At 44.7% G+C, this 15,293-nt stretch overlaps 1 protein-coding gene across 1 annotated transcript in view; it reads left to right on the plus strand.

The window, feature by feature from the left end:
* LOC126335960 (uncharacterized) overlaps positions 1 to 15,293 on the plus strand; it is a 1,093,560-nt gene that overhangs the window by 733,389 nt on the left and 344,878 nt on the right. The window contains exon 8 of the mRNA XM_049999436.1: positions 14,344 to 14,664. Coding sequence (XP_049855393.1) covers positions 14,344 to 14,664 — 321 coding nt within the window. The remainder of the gene's footprint in view (positions 1 to 14,343; positions 14,665 to 15,293) is intronic.

Here is a 15,293-nt window from a genome sequence, read left to right on the forward strand (position 1 = left end):
TGCAAACTTTCAATCGAATCTGCCATCACAACTAAGTCATCCGCATATACGAGACTCCGTATTTTGTGTTCATATATCTTAATCTCACCCACCCAGTCTATTGTTTTCAACATATGATCCATAAATAATATGAACAACAGTGGAGACAGGTTGCAGCCTTGTCTTACCCCTGAAACTACTCTGAACCATGAACTCAATTTACCGTCAACTCTAACTGCTGCCTGACTATCCATGTAAAGACCAATAACTTCCTCCTAGGAACCCGGTCATAAGCCTTTTTCTAGATCTATAAAGCATAGATACAATCCCCTGTTCCACCCATAACACTTCTCCATTATTTGCCGTAAGCTAAAGATCTGGTCCTGACAACCTCTAAGAGGCCTAAACCCACACTGATTTTTATCCAATTGGTCCTCAACTAATACTCGCACTTTCCTTTCAACAATACCTGAGAAGATTTTACCCACAACGCTGATTAAAGAGATACCTCTGTAGTCGTTACAATCTTTTCTGTTTCCATGTTTAAAGATTGGTGTGATTACTGCTTTTGTCCAGTCTCATGGAACCTGTCCCGACTCCCAGGCCATTTCAATTATCCTGTGTAGTCATTTAAGACCTGATCTCCACTGTATTTGATGAGTTCCGACTTAATTTCAGCCACCCCAGCTGCTTTATTGCACTGCAGTCTATTGACCATTTTCTCCATTTCCTCAAATGTGATCCTATTTCTATTATCATTCCTATCCCATTCTACCTCGAAATCTGAAACATTACTGTTCGCATTTTCACCTACATTGAGCAACTCTTCAAAATATTCCCTCCATCTGCCCAAGGCATCAACAGGATTCACCAGCAGTTTTCCTGACCTGTACGAAATACTTGTCATTTCCTTCTTACCTCGCTTTCGAAGGCTGCTAATTACACTCCAGAATGGTTTTCCAACAGCTTGACCTATAGTCTCCAACCTGTTTCCAGAGTCTTTCCAAGATTTCTTCTTGGATGCTGCAATTATCTGCTTGGCTTTGTTTCTTTGTTCAACATAACTTTCTCTGTCTACCTGAGTTCTAGTATGTAGCCATTTTTGATACGCCTTATTTTTCCTTTTACAGGCTGCCTTGAGTGTGTCATTCCACCAAGCTGCTTGCTTCATCCTACTTTTACACACTGCTGTTCCAAGACATTCTTTACCCACTTCTAGTACTGTGTCCCTGTACCTTGCCCATTCCTTCTCCAATAACTGTAATTGACTACATTCAACTAACTGGTACCCTTCTGAGATCGCTGTTATGTACTTGTGCCTGATTTCCTTATCCTGAAGTTTCTCCACTCTTATCCTCCTACATATGGACCTGACCTCCTGCACTTTCGGCTTCACAATCCCAATTTCACTGCAGATTAAATAATGATCAGTGTCATCAAAGAATCCGCTGAATACACGTGTGTCCCTCACAGCCTTCCTGAATTCCTGATCTGTTATTATATAGTCAATGACAGATCTGATTCCCCTGCCTTCCCAAGTATACTGGTGAATGTTCTTATGCTTAAGAAAGAAGTTTGTGATTACTAAGCCCATACTGGCACAGAAATCCAAGAGTTGTTTCCCGTTCCTATTGGCCTCCATATCCTCTCCAAATTTACCCATAACCTTTTCATACTCTTCTGTTCGATTTCCAATCCTGGCATTAAAATCCCCCAAGAGCAGAACACTGTCCTTGTCCTTTACTCTAACAACTACATCACTGAGTGCCTCATAAAAACTATCCATCTTAGCTTGATCTGTCCCTTCACAATGCGAATATACTGACACAATCCTAATTTTCTTGCTAGACACTGTCAAATCTATCCACATCAGTCGTTCGTTTACATACCTTATTGCAACTACGCTGGGTTCCATTTCTTTCCTGATGTAAAGCCCTACACCCCATTGTGCTATTCCTGCTTTGATTCCTGACAGGCAGACCTTGTATTCTCCCACTTCCTCTTCTTTCTCACCCCTTACCCGAATGTCACTAACAGCTAAAACGTCCAGTCCCATCTTACTTGCAGCCTCTGCCAGCTCTACCTTCTTCCCAGAGTAGCCCCCATTGATATTAATAGCTCCCCATCTCATTACCATTTGTTTGCCAAGTCGTATCTTGGGAGTCCCTGGTTTGTCAGTCAGAGGTGGGACTCCGTCACCTCCAAAGGTCCGAGGCATTTTGCTCTGATTGTTGCCAGCATCTTAGAAAAAAAAAGCGACGCAACACGATGGAATTATCCCCGAATGGGACCGAAATGCGTAGATGTAATGTACATACAAATCTGCATCTACTTGATTACTCTGCTATTCACAGTAAAGTGCCTGGCAGAGGGTTCAATGAACCACCTTCAAGCTGTCTCTCTACTGTTCCTCTCTCGAACGGCACGCGGCAAAAACGAGCATTTAAATTTTTCTGTGCGAGACCTGAGTTCTCTTATTTTATCGTGGTGATCATTTCTCCCTATGAAGGTGAGTGCCAACAGAACGTTTTCGCAATCGGAGGAGAAAACTGGTAATTGAAATTTCATGAGAAGATCCCGTCGCCTTTGTTTTAATATATTGCCACTACAATTCATGTATCATGTCTGTGACACTACCTCCCCTATTTCGGGATAATACAAAACGAGCTGCAGTTCTTTGTACTTTTTCAATTTCATCCGTCAGTCCCACCTCATGCGGATCCCACAACGCACAGTAATACTCCAGAATAGGGCGGATAAGCGTGGTGTAACCAGTCTCTTGCACCTTCTAAGTGTTCTGCCAATGAATCGGAGTCTTTGGTTTGCTCTACCCACAATATTATCTATGTGGTCGTTCCAATTTAGGTTATTTGTAATTGTAACCCCTAAGATTTTGATTTCTTTTAGTATCCATGTGAATAACTTCTCACTTTTCTTTATTCGGGGTCAATTGTCACTTTTCGCACCATACAGATATCTTATCTAAATCATTTTGCAAGTCTTTTGATCATATGATGACTTTACAAGACGGTAAATGACAGCATCATCTGAAATAAATCTAAGACGGCTACTCAGATGGTCTCCTATGTCGTTAATATAAATCAGGAACAATAGAGGGTCTATAACACTTCCTTGAGGAACGCTGGATATTACATCTGTTTTACTCGATGACTTTCCGTCTATTACTACGAACTGTGACCTTTCTGACAGGAAATCACGAATCCAGTCGCACAACTGAGGCGATACTCCGTAGACCCGAAGTTTCGTTAGAAGACGCTTGTGAGGAACGGTGTCGAAAGTCTCCTGGAAATATAAAAATATGGAATCAATTTGACATCCTCTGTCGATAGCTCTTATTACTTCATGAGTATGAAGAGCTTGTTGTGTTTCACAAGAACCATATTTCTGAAACAGTGCTGACTATTTCTCAATAAATATTTTTCTTCGAGGTACTTCGTAATGTTCGAATACAGGATATGTTCCAAAACCCTACTGCAAATCGACGTTAGTGATGTAGGCCTGTAATTAAGAGGATTACTCCTACTTCCCTTTTTGGTTATTGGTGTGACTTGAGCAATTTTCCAGTCTTTAGGTACGGATCTTTCTGTGAGAGAGTGGTTGTATATAATTGCTAAATATGGAGCTATTTTATGAGCATACTCTGGGAGGAACCCGACTGGTATACAATCTGTACCCAAGGCCTTGCCTTTATTAAGTGATTTGAGCTGCTTCGTTACACCGAGGATATCTACTTCTATGTTTCTCTTCTTGGCAGTTGTTCTTGATTGGAATTCAGGAATATTTACTTCGTCTTCTCTGGTGAAGGAGTTCCCGAAAACCGTGTTTAATAACTCTGCTTTAGTGGTACTGTCATAATGGACTTCACCGTTGTTATCGCGCAGTGAAGGTATTGATTGCGTCTTGCCACTGGTGTGCTTTATGTATGATCAGAATCTCTTTGGGTTTTCTACCAGATTTCGAGACAGAATTTCGTTGTGGAGATTACTAAAAGTATCTCGCATTGAAGTACGCGCCATATTTCGAAATTCTGTAAAACGTTGCAGATCTTGGGGATTTTGAGTTCTTTTAAATATACAGAAAAACAAATGATTGCAGTTTCAGAAAAATTGGATGATTTATTCCAGAGAAAGAGCTTCACTAACTGAGCAAATCAATAACACGCTGGTTCATCTCTGGCCTTATGCCAGCAGTTACTCATCTTTACATACGTTTAAAGACTTGATGGATGTCCTCATGTGGACTATCGTGCCAAATTCTGTCCAACTGGAGCGTTAGATAGTCAAAATCCTGAGATGACTGGAGGGCGCTGCCCGTAAAGCTTCGCACGTTCTCAGTTTTGGAGAGATACCTCGACCTTGCTGGCAAGCACGAAGCCAAGAAGTAGAAATTCTCGCCTCTTTCGGGCGGCCGTTATCTTGCTGAAATGTAAGTCCAGGATGACTTGCCATGAGGGGCTATAAAACGGCGGGTATAATATCATCGACGTACCACTATCCTGTGAGTGTGTCGTGGATGGCAACCAAGGGGGTCTTGATATGAAAATAAATGGCAACCCAGATCATCACTCCTGGTTGTTGGGCCCTATGGCTGGTACCTGGGACGAACCCAGACAGGTCTTAACTGGTCGTCGGCGCTTAGTTCAAAGCGGGACTCATTGTTATAGACAATTATACTACATGTACGTAAACGTAGGCCAGGGCATCAGTCGAACATTTTCTGCATCATGCGGTTGTGCATTATCCTGCTGAAATGTAGGCTTTCGCAGGGATCAAATGAAGGGTAGAGCCACGGGTTGTAACACTTCTGAGATGTAACGTCCACTGTTGAAAGAGCCGTCAATGCGAACAACAGGTGACCGAGACGTGTAACCAATGGCACCCCATACCATCACGCCGCGTGATACGCCAGTTTGGCGATGACGAGTACACGCTTCCAATGTGCATTCACCTTGATGTCACCAAACACGGATGCGACCATCATGATGCTGTAAACAGAACCTGGATTCATCCCAAATAATGACGTTTTGCCTTTCGTGCACCCAGGTTCGTCGTTGAGTACACCATCGCAGGCGCTCCTGTCTGTGATGCAGCGTCAAGGGTAACCGCAGCCATGGTCTCTGAGCTGATACTCCATGCTGCTGCAGACGTCGTCGAATTGTTCGTGGAGATGGCTGTTGTCTTGCAAACGTCCCCATCTGTTGACTCAGGGATCGAGACGTGGCTGCGCGATCCGTTACAGCCATGCAGATAAGATGCCTGTCATCTCGACTGCTGGTGATATGAGGCCGTGTTGATCCAGCACGGCGTTCGTGTTACCCTCCTCAACCCACCGATTCCACATTCTGCTAACAGTCATTTGATCTCGACCAACGCGAGCAGCAATGTGGCGAAACGATAAACCGCAATTGCGATAGGTTACAATCCGACCTGTATAAAAGTCGGAAACGTGATGGAACGCATTTCTACTTCTAACACGAGGCATCACAATAACGTTTCAGCAGGCAATGCCGGTCAATTGCTGTTGGTGTATGAGAAATTGGTTGGAAACTTTCCTCATGTCAGCACGTTGTAGGTGTTGCCACCGGCGCCAACCTTGTGTGAATGCTGTGAAAAGCTAATCATTTGCATATCACAGCATCTTCTTCCTGTCGGTTAAATTTCGCGTCTCTAGCACGTCATCTTTGTGGTGTAGCAATTTTAATGGCTAGTAGCGTAGAAAGAATGGGATACAGCCTTTTCTCGGCGTGGAAGTTTTCCGTAAGCCTGACGGGAAACTTGGACATAGATTTTACAGGAAGCCCTCTAACACGAAAGGTACCTGTGTACATCCTCACACCACCATCCTACGCAAAATAATCCGGCCCTGCAATCTTTAATTAAGAGAGCCTACAGAATCAGCGATGAACATAATCTCAAAGCTGCACTACAGAACCTCAGATCCACTTTTGGAGCTGATGGCTACAACATAAGAATGATACATTAAACTATGGCGCTGAAGGAGGAGGGCAATAGGGAAATGCAGAACGAAGCACAGAGCACCGTCTTGCTACCATACGTACAAGGGGCTACTGATCGTCTGGGCAAAATTCTCCGTCGGGCAGGTATCAAGCCGATTTTTCATAGCAACAACAAAATAACAGAGCTTCTGGGCTCGACGAAAGATACAATTAATAATTTTCATGCCGCCGGACTTTATGAAATGGGGTGCAAATGTGGACTGGTGTATTTAGGCGAAAAAGGTCGTTCAATAAGCACAAAGACGAGAGGTGTATCCGTGTCAAACGATACAACAAATCTGCTGTGGCAGAACACCAGGAACAGTGCAGGATGAAGATCGAATTTCGAGAGGCCCGCGTCCCTGCGAAACAGCCGTTTAATTTGATGAGGAAGATGAGAGAGGCTATAGAAGTAGCCAAGCGACCCGACAACATGAACAGAGAAGACGGATACCGACTCCCGGCATCTTGGCTGCCAGCATTCGCAGCTTTGCGGAAGGACAGCTCCCGCAGAGCAATAGACGCGCGGCAGGCCACAGCGCTGACGTGGCCTAGTCGATACTAGGCAGTTAGCAAACAGCGCTACGCTGCAGTTGCAGCGCACTTTCCTATTCGCCGATTTCCACGAATGGCAATCAATAAAGGAAACTGCAATGGAAAACGCCTGTTGCCAGCAATGACAACACGCAATGCAAAGACCAACACAAAGAACACGTAATATCCTTCCTCCTCACCCTCATATCCAATGACAGCACTCCTCCATAGTATGTAGTCGCCCAATGCGGTCTCAAATCCAGAAGAATTTTACTGAATTCTACACCAGATTCCAGGTCGAACATATTTAACTTTATTGGTCTATATGGAATAGTACAAGCCGACTTCGGGGAAGATCAGTTTGGATTCCGTAGAAATGTTAGAACACGTGAGGCTATACTGACCCTACGACTTATCTTAGAAAATAGATTAAGGAAAGGCAAACTCACGTACTAGCATTTGAAGACTTAGAGAAAGCTTTTGACATTGTTGACTGGAATACTCTCTTTCAAATTCTGAAGGTGGTAGGGGTAAAATACAGAGTGCGAAAGGCTATTTACAATTTGTACAGAAACCAGATGGCAGTTATAAGAGTCGATGGGCATGAAAGGGAAGCAGTGGTTGGGAAGAGAGTGAGACAGGGTTGTAGCCTATCCCCGATTTTATTCTATCTGTATATTGACCAAGCAGTAAAGGAAACAAAAGAAAAATTCGGAGCAGGAATTAAAATCCATGGAGAAGAAATAAAAACTTTGAGGTTCGCCGATCACGTTGTAATTCTGTCAGAGACAGAACGGAATGGTCAGTGTCTTGAAAGGAGGATATAAGATGAACATCAACAAAAGCAAAACGAGGATAATGGAATCTAGTCGAATTAAGTCGGGTGATGGTGAGGGAATTAGATTAGGAAATGAGACACTTGAAGTAGTAAAGGGGTTTTGCTATCTGGGGAGCAATATAACTGATGACGATCGAAGTAGAGAGGATAGAGAGGATATAAAATGTAGACTGACAATGGCAAGGAAAGCATTTCTGAAGAAGAGAAATTTGTTAACATCGAATATAGATTTACGTATCAGGAAGTCGTTCCTGAAAGTATTTGTTTGGAGTGTAGCCATGTATGGAAGTGAAACATGGACGATAACTAGTTTGGACAAGAAGAGAATAGAAGCTTTCGAAATGTGGTGCTACAGAAGAGTGCTGAAGATTAGATGGGTGGATGACTTAACTAATGAGGAGGTATTGAATAGAATTGGAGATAAGAGAAATTCGTGGCACAACTTGACTAGAAGAAGGGGTCGGTTGGTAGGGCATATTCTGAGGCATCAAGGGATCACCAGTTTAGTATTGGAGGGCAGCGTGGAGGGCAAAAATCGTAGAGGGAGACCAAGAGATGAATATACTAAACAGATTCAGAAGGATGTAGGTTGCAGTAGGTACTGGGAGATGAAGAAGCTTGCACAGGATAGAGTAGCATGGAGAGCTGTATCACACCAATCTCTGGACTGAAGACCCAACAACATGAAACGGTACGATAACGAGATAGGTGTGGGGAGTGGAGATGATAATATCACATTTCTTAATTTGTCAATGAAATACAGATTTCTTAACAAGATAAAAATTGAAAGAAGGCCGACATGGTATTACTTTTATTTTCTTACATGTAACAGATTCAGATAAATCAGCATACCCATATTGATGTAAGTGTTGCAATTCTTTCAAAAAAAATTAAAAAGTGGAAGACTGTGCTCATCACATATGTAAAATAAATCCAGGTGAGTTTTATTTTAAATTGTATGAAAACATTTCCATTTAAATAAAAACATAGCATCAATCAAATTCTACAGAAGTTGCAACAGTAAAAAATGTAAATGTCGTATGTCATTCTGGCAGTGAAATTACATGAGATGGGTTCACGTACCTAGCGCAAAGGGTGCTCTTACTTCCCCCATTTCCTTGCAGATATGTGAGAGTTGCATCGTATGTGTACTTTTGATATGTAGGTGAGCGTAATGATCCCGTGGGATATAATGTTATGCTTATGTTACATGATGATAACGAGAGAAGGGAAATGATGAAACCCGTTGCCGGCACATAGCGTGGTCCTCTCGAACAGTACCAAGGGACACGCCGAGGTTAGCGTCCACATCCAACGGACTGTTCAACAGTGTAGCATGTCTTGCTGAGAGATTTGGTATTTAATCCAGAAAACTAGCGGAAAGACTGACGATCATGAACTTTAAGCCACAATTTCCCCTACCCTTGCCGGCCAAACACGGCAGTGAAAATTTCCTCCATTACCAGGATTTCAACCGGCTTATCTCCGGAACAAGTGCCACCGCACAGGCGTGCGCTAGTGACTTCAGCTACGGAAGCAGGTACAGCCAACTGCTAAAATATTGAAAAAAACTTAGTACAGATTTCGCTACTAGTAACTAACAGCTGGCAATAACAAATAAGAGGAGGTAAGCTGCAAGTAACAGGGCTCTCATTCTCAACAGCAGCTAGCCGAACCGAGTGAGTCCATTCGAGAACATAATTACTAGTAATACTAATGTACCAAAAACACCGCTGAACAAAAAGTCAGTCTGATGAGGACCTCTTTCCTGTTGCTGGACATGTCTACAAGCAGCAAAATCCGAGTTGATACCAATAAGGACCTTATCGACGTAATTACAGCTGAATTTACAGGCCAGGCACGGTACTCGAAAGCTGCGCAACTTCCCCAGGGGCTGATCATGGGCGCCCCGTGTCTCCTTTTCCAGTTGCCAGTGCCGCAGCCATTTTCACCTCCTGCTGGAAACTCGATAACTGAGACGTTACCATAGTAACGGGAAGTACTATACAAAATAAGAGAGATAATCTTTTAACTATACTCTATTCGGTCAAAAGTATTCGGACGTCCCTTTTTAATTAGAAACTGACTGCTAGGTGTAACGAAAGGCGGACGTACTGGCACAAAAGAAGGCGAGAAGTAATGTGTTGTGAAGAGAGAAGCAGTAACAGGAAAATGGGTTGGTTGGGAGGTCAGAGAATCTGAATGTGGACTAGTCACCTAAGAAAGAAACACATCAGCGACAATTCAGTCCTTCTAAGGCCACCCAAGTCGACTGTAGGTGATGCGATTGCGATGTAGAAAAGTGAAGGAACGAGCACGTCTGAAGAAAGACTAGGGAGACTTCATGTACTGACGGGTGGGTCAATAGACCATTGCGGACGGTGGTTGTAAAACATCGCATGAAGTCAGCGGAAGGAATCACTCGTCACTTTAAACGTGCTACCAGGAAGCCGAGTTTGCACGGTGCGCGAAGGGATTAAAAAGAATATTCGAGCTTCTTCTGATACGGCACACATTTCTTTACTCAGTGTTAAGCGACGATTGAAGTGACGCAAAGCATGATGACCGAGCGAGGTGGAGCACTGGTTAGCACACTGGACTCGCATTCGGGAGGACGACGGTTCAGTCCTGCGTCCGGCCATTGTGATTTAGGTTTTCCGCGAGTTCCCTAAATCGCTTCAGGCTAATGTGTGGATGGTTTATTTCAAAGAGCACGGTCGACTTCCTTCAAAATACTTCCATCATCCGACAGGACCGATGACCTTGCCGTTTGGTTCCCTCCCCCAGATCGACCAATCAACCAAAGAACTATGCCACTGGACAGTGGGCGATGGGAATCGAGTGATTTTAAGAGATGAATCAGGCCATACTCTCTAGCAGTGTGATGGAAGAGTTTGGCTTTGGTGAACACTTGGAGAATGTTACCCGTCATCATGTGTACTGCTAAGAGTGAAGTACGGAGGAGGTGGTGTTACGATATGGAGGTATTCTTTGTGGTTAGAATGTGGCCTCCTTATTGCGCTGAAAAACTGCTAAATGTGGAACAACAAAAACGCTTCACAGCATTGTGTAGTGCATGCAGTAGAGGAACAGTTCAGAGACAATGATTATTTGTATCACCATGACAATGCAAACTGTCATAAAACAGCATCCGTGAAGCAATGGTTTGTGAACAACAACGCACCAGAAATGGACTGGCCTCTCCAGAGCCCTGCCATGAACACAGTGGAACGCCTTTGGGATGACTCAGAATGTCGACTACGCTCCAGACTCGTGTGCAACATAAGTACCTTCTATCGTTTTGTCTCTTGAGGAAGAATGACCTCCCAATCCTCCACAAACTCGCATACATCTCATTAAAAGTATCCCAGAAGAGGTCAAGAAGTCATAAAGGCGAAGGGTGGACACACCACATGTTAAAGTCCACTAATAGGTGTTCAGATACTTTTGTCCAGGTAGTGTACATACAATATTATGATACATGTAGTGATTCCCGGTAGCACACTTACGTTGCCTTACTGCTTATAACTATAAAATTACGATTTACCATTTTGTTTTATGTCACCTAGTCCTTTCATATGCCAGTAGCCCCTTGTGTAAATACACTCACGCTCATAAATTAAGGATAATGCTGATACATGGTGAAACAGCGCTCTGGTGGCCAGTTTGCGGTTTTAAATCACCTCGGGGTATGACCATGCGGCGCATTTGACCTGCAGTCGTCGCACGGTGGCGCTGGCAGCAGTCCACATACGCAGAGGTGTGTAGGTGCATGTCAGAGTACAGTGCAGCTAGTAAGTTTTCAGACGTGCTGATGGTGACTGTGTGCTGAAAATGGCTCAAAGAACACATATTGATGACGTTATGAGGGGTAGAACAGTAGGGCGACTGGAGGCTGGCCAAATGGCCAAACACAGCAGGTTGTAGCACGGGCCCCCTGTGATCCACAAAGTGTGATCTTAAGATTACGGCAACGATTCCAGCAGACAGGAAACGTGTCCAGGCGTTACAATACGGAACGTCCACAGTATAGAACACCACAAGAAGACCGATATCTCACCACTAATGCCCGCAGACGGCCACGGAGTACTGCAGGTAGCCTTCCTCGGGACCTTACCGCAGCCACTGGAACAGTTGTCTGCAGACAGACACTCTACAGATGACTAAACAGACACGGTTTATTCGCCTAGAGACCTGCAAGGTGCATTCCACTGACCCCTGGTCACAGGAGAGCCCGTAAAGCCTAGTGTCAAGAACACAGTACATGGTCACTGGAACAGTAGTCCCAGATTATGTTCACGGACGAGTCCAGGTATAGTGTGAACACTGATTCTCGCCGGGTTTTCATCTGGCGTGAACCAGAAACCAGATAGAAACCCCTTAATGTCCTTGAAAGTGACATGTATGGACGTCGTGGTTTGATGGTGTAGGGGGGAGGGGGGGGAGATTATGATTGGTACATGTACAGCTCTGCATGTCTTTGACAGAGGTACTGTAACAGGTCAGGTGTATCGGGCCGTAATTTTGCACCAGTACGTCCGCCTTTTCAAGGGTGCAGTGGGTCCCACCTTCCTCCTGATGGATGATAATGCACGGCTCCACCGAGCTCCCATCGTGGAGGAGTACCTTCAAACAAAAGATATCAGGCGAATGGAGTGGCCTTTCTCCAGAAATAAGCCCCATCGAGCACGTCTGGGGTGCTCTAGGTCGACGTATCGCTGCACGTCTTCAAATTCATAGGACACTTCAGGAGCTCCGACAGGCACTGGTGCAAGAATGGGAAGCTATACCCCAGGAGCTGCTCAACCACCTGATCCAGAGTATGCCAACCCGTTGTGCGGCATGTGTACGTGTGCATGGTGATCATATCCCATACTGATCTCGGGGTACATGCGCAGGACGCAATGGCGTTTTGTAGCACATGTCTTTTGGGACGGTTTTCTCAACATCACCAATACCGTGGACTTACAGATCTGTGTCGTGTGTGTTCCCTGTGTGCCTATGCTATTACCGCCAGTTTTGTGTAGTGCCACGTCGTGTGGCACCACATTCTGCTATTATCCTTAATTTATGAGCATGAGTGTACAAGAAGCACACAATAAGGAAACGAGATAAATGATAAAAGCTAGTGAACTGTCTGTCATTATTAAATATTCGCAACGACTGTTTATACATTTAACCCTCTGAGAGACAAGACGGTCTGTGCTTTCATGGAAAAGTGTTTGCGGTTCCCTACAGTACCATACTTGTACAAAGGCGTGCACCTCTTCGTCCAAAGAAAATCGATGGCCACGAATGTCTTCTTTCGGGGCTCCAGAAATAAGGAAATCGCGTGGGGTGAGATCTGGACTGTATGGGCGATGTGCAAGGGCTTCCTAGAGAAACTTCTGCAGCATACTCGGAACAACTATGACAACATATGAGCGGGCATTATTCTACAACAAAATCATGTCATTCGTCAACGCTTTGGCATTTGTACCTACTGTCAAACTTTCCTGTTAATAGAACGTCAAATTTTGACATTTCTCCGGAAATAACCTCGCTCGTTGTACGCTGATCTTGACCTTTCTGCAGTGTTGTTTGAGAAGTTACAGCAATGTAGAGGGTACCAGTGAAGTGGTATGTTGAGAGAAGTTTGGGAGAGAGATTGATGTGACCGTGGAGGAGTGCGTAAATGAGCGCGCACGGGTGTGTGGGTGCGTGCATGTCCGAAAATTGCCACGAAACAAGAAAGCGTCACTCATGTGAAACGCACTACGTGGCTTCCCACATGACTTGTAAGAAATTAGAATTCGAATTTCTAGATTTTCAATGGGTATCTTACCGTACAGACCAGTGACAACGAGATGCGAGAGAGTGGAGCATTTTAGCTAATAGATTACCTGACTGACAAGAAAAAAAATTTTTGCCCAACAGGACAAGTCCAGAAAGACCACGGATGCTGCCTCGGCGCACATTCTGTGGGGAGGTCAACTTACATATGGTTCCAGAAAAGTGTCAGCAGCCTTTTCAGCAGTTACAACATGGTCGACTGATCTGGCTTTGTCACATTAGCCAGCATAATCGTGTTTTGTTGGTACGTCTGCACAGCTGAAAGTAAGGAGACACTTGAATTAAGGGAAGAATAGATTGACAGGAAACGCACTTAGGCTCGTACCAGTCGCTACAGACCTGTCACCGTCTACAGTTTGTGACCACATTCACGTTTATATCAGACTCGGTGCGAGTTGTAGTTCTAGTGTACCCACCCTATCATATCCTCTCCAGCTTCCGCTCATTTTTCATACGCCGATCTCAATTTATCCCTTAGGAAGAAAATATTTAGAGATGGAATCTGATGACGATGAATTTCTGTCTTGTTTACTTAGTGTAAGTGCAATTTTCGTCGGTCTAGTGTGTGTAAAACCCTGGGCATGAATTCATCACGCCAATACAAAAGGAATACTGATGCTTCAGTGTACCACAGTGCAGGCAGGAAGTGTTCGTGCTGGTTCCCATTCTTAAAAGAACTTGCCCAAGGGAGCAGACAGAATACTTTGTGTATCCCATCTGAAAAGGGGTGCATCTTTACAAGCTCTTTTCTGTGCTGTGTCTTTATCACACTGCTGAGCCGCACCAGTTGACAATGTCAGAATCCGACTACAAGTTGTCTTTTTCATTGTCAAGTAGGACATCTCTGTGTCTTGACTGATATATTTATGTGCACTGCTGCAACACCGTAAATATGATACGGTTATTTATTATAAATGTGATCTGTGGCTCATGAGAAACACTCGTATATTAGAAGAAATGAAAAATGAAATGTATTTCTGGTATTCGAAAAAAATTTTCGTGAAAAGAGAGAAATAATTATCAGCAGTTCACATCCCTAACTTTCTGAGGTACGTTTTGGCAATAATGTTTAAGTTTCTTGATAAAGTGTTAACGGGTTGGTGCTGGGTGTGGTCGAAGCTGTGCAGACAGGCCGTCGTTGCAGGTGCGGATGGTGTCGCAGTTCGCGCAGACCAACGGCGGTGGCATGCTGGCCAACGGACGCGGCCGGCTGATGAAGAGCTTCTCGGAGGCGGGGGGCTGCTTTGCGGACGGCGCAGCAGGCGGCCCAGGGGCGGGGGGCGCGGACGACACGTCGCACGAGCCGCTGCAGCGCACACAGTCCGAGGAGCCGCCGCGCTCCCCCTTCCTCGTCACCACGCCGCCCCCGCGCAGCCCCATCCAGCAGCCCCCAGCCGCCGCCACCCCCACAGCGGCGCCTGCCTCGACCCGCACCACGCCACGACACCGCAAGGCCTACAAAGAGGTAACTCCAGATCCTGCTTGCAGTCCCTAGCTCCTCCTACATTTTGTGCGACTAAACTTTCCTTGGGCTATAATACTGCAAATTTTGAAAAGGGCATCAATTATACATTCTAAGACCAAAAAAAAAGACGCTTGAAGCAGGAGTTATGCAAATTGCTCTCAAACTGGTATTCATATAGGTATCGATGGAAAGTGCGAAACTGTAAACTTTGGCAGTCACTGGATGAATGTATGACGCTGTAGAGCAATTTCGCTGCAGAGCTGGTAAAGATAGTATACAAGGGGCATGTCGAAAACAGGGCATAAAGTCTTTGCCAATTTCATCCCTTAAACTCAGTTCGACAGTTACTGTGCCTCGTAGACAGGAACGTGAACAATATAAGCAGATGTCAGTATTTGAAAGAGGACGTACAGCTCTGCTCAAAGAAGCCAGTTGGAGTAAACGGCGAATAGCTTGACATTTGAATAAGAGCGAGCCACCATTCGACGATGATGGCAGTATTCGATGAACCATGGCCGAACACTGTATCAAGAGAGAATGCTCAGTCCAGCTCAGAAGACGGCGGAGATGAGAGCACCAAATCGACATTTCAAGCTGTTCAAAGGTAAAATACAAAAAATAATCGGGTT

This window comes from Schistocerca gregaria, chromosome 2, assembly GCF_023897955.1.
Source record: "Schistocerca gregaria isolate iqSchGreg1 chromosome 2, iqSchGreg1.2, whole genome shotgun sequence".
Lineage (NCBI taxonomy): Eukaryota > Metazoa > Arthropoda > Insecta > Orthoptera > Acrididae > Schistocerca > Schistocerca gregaria.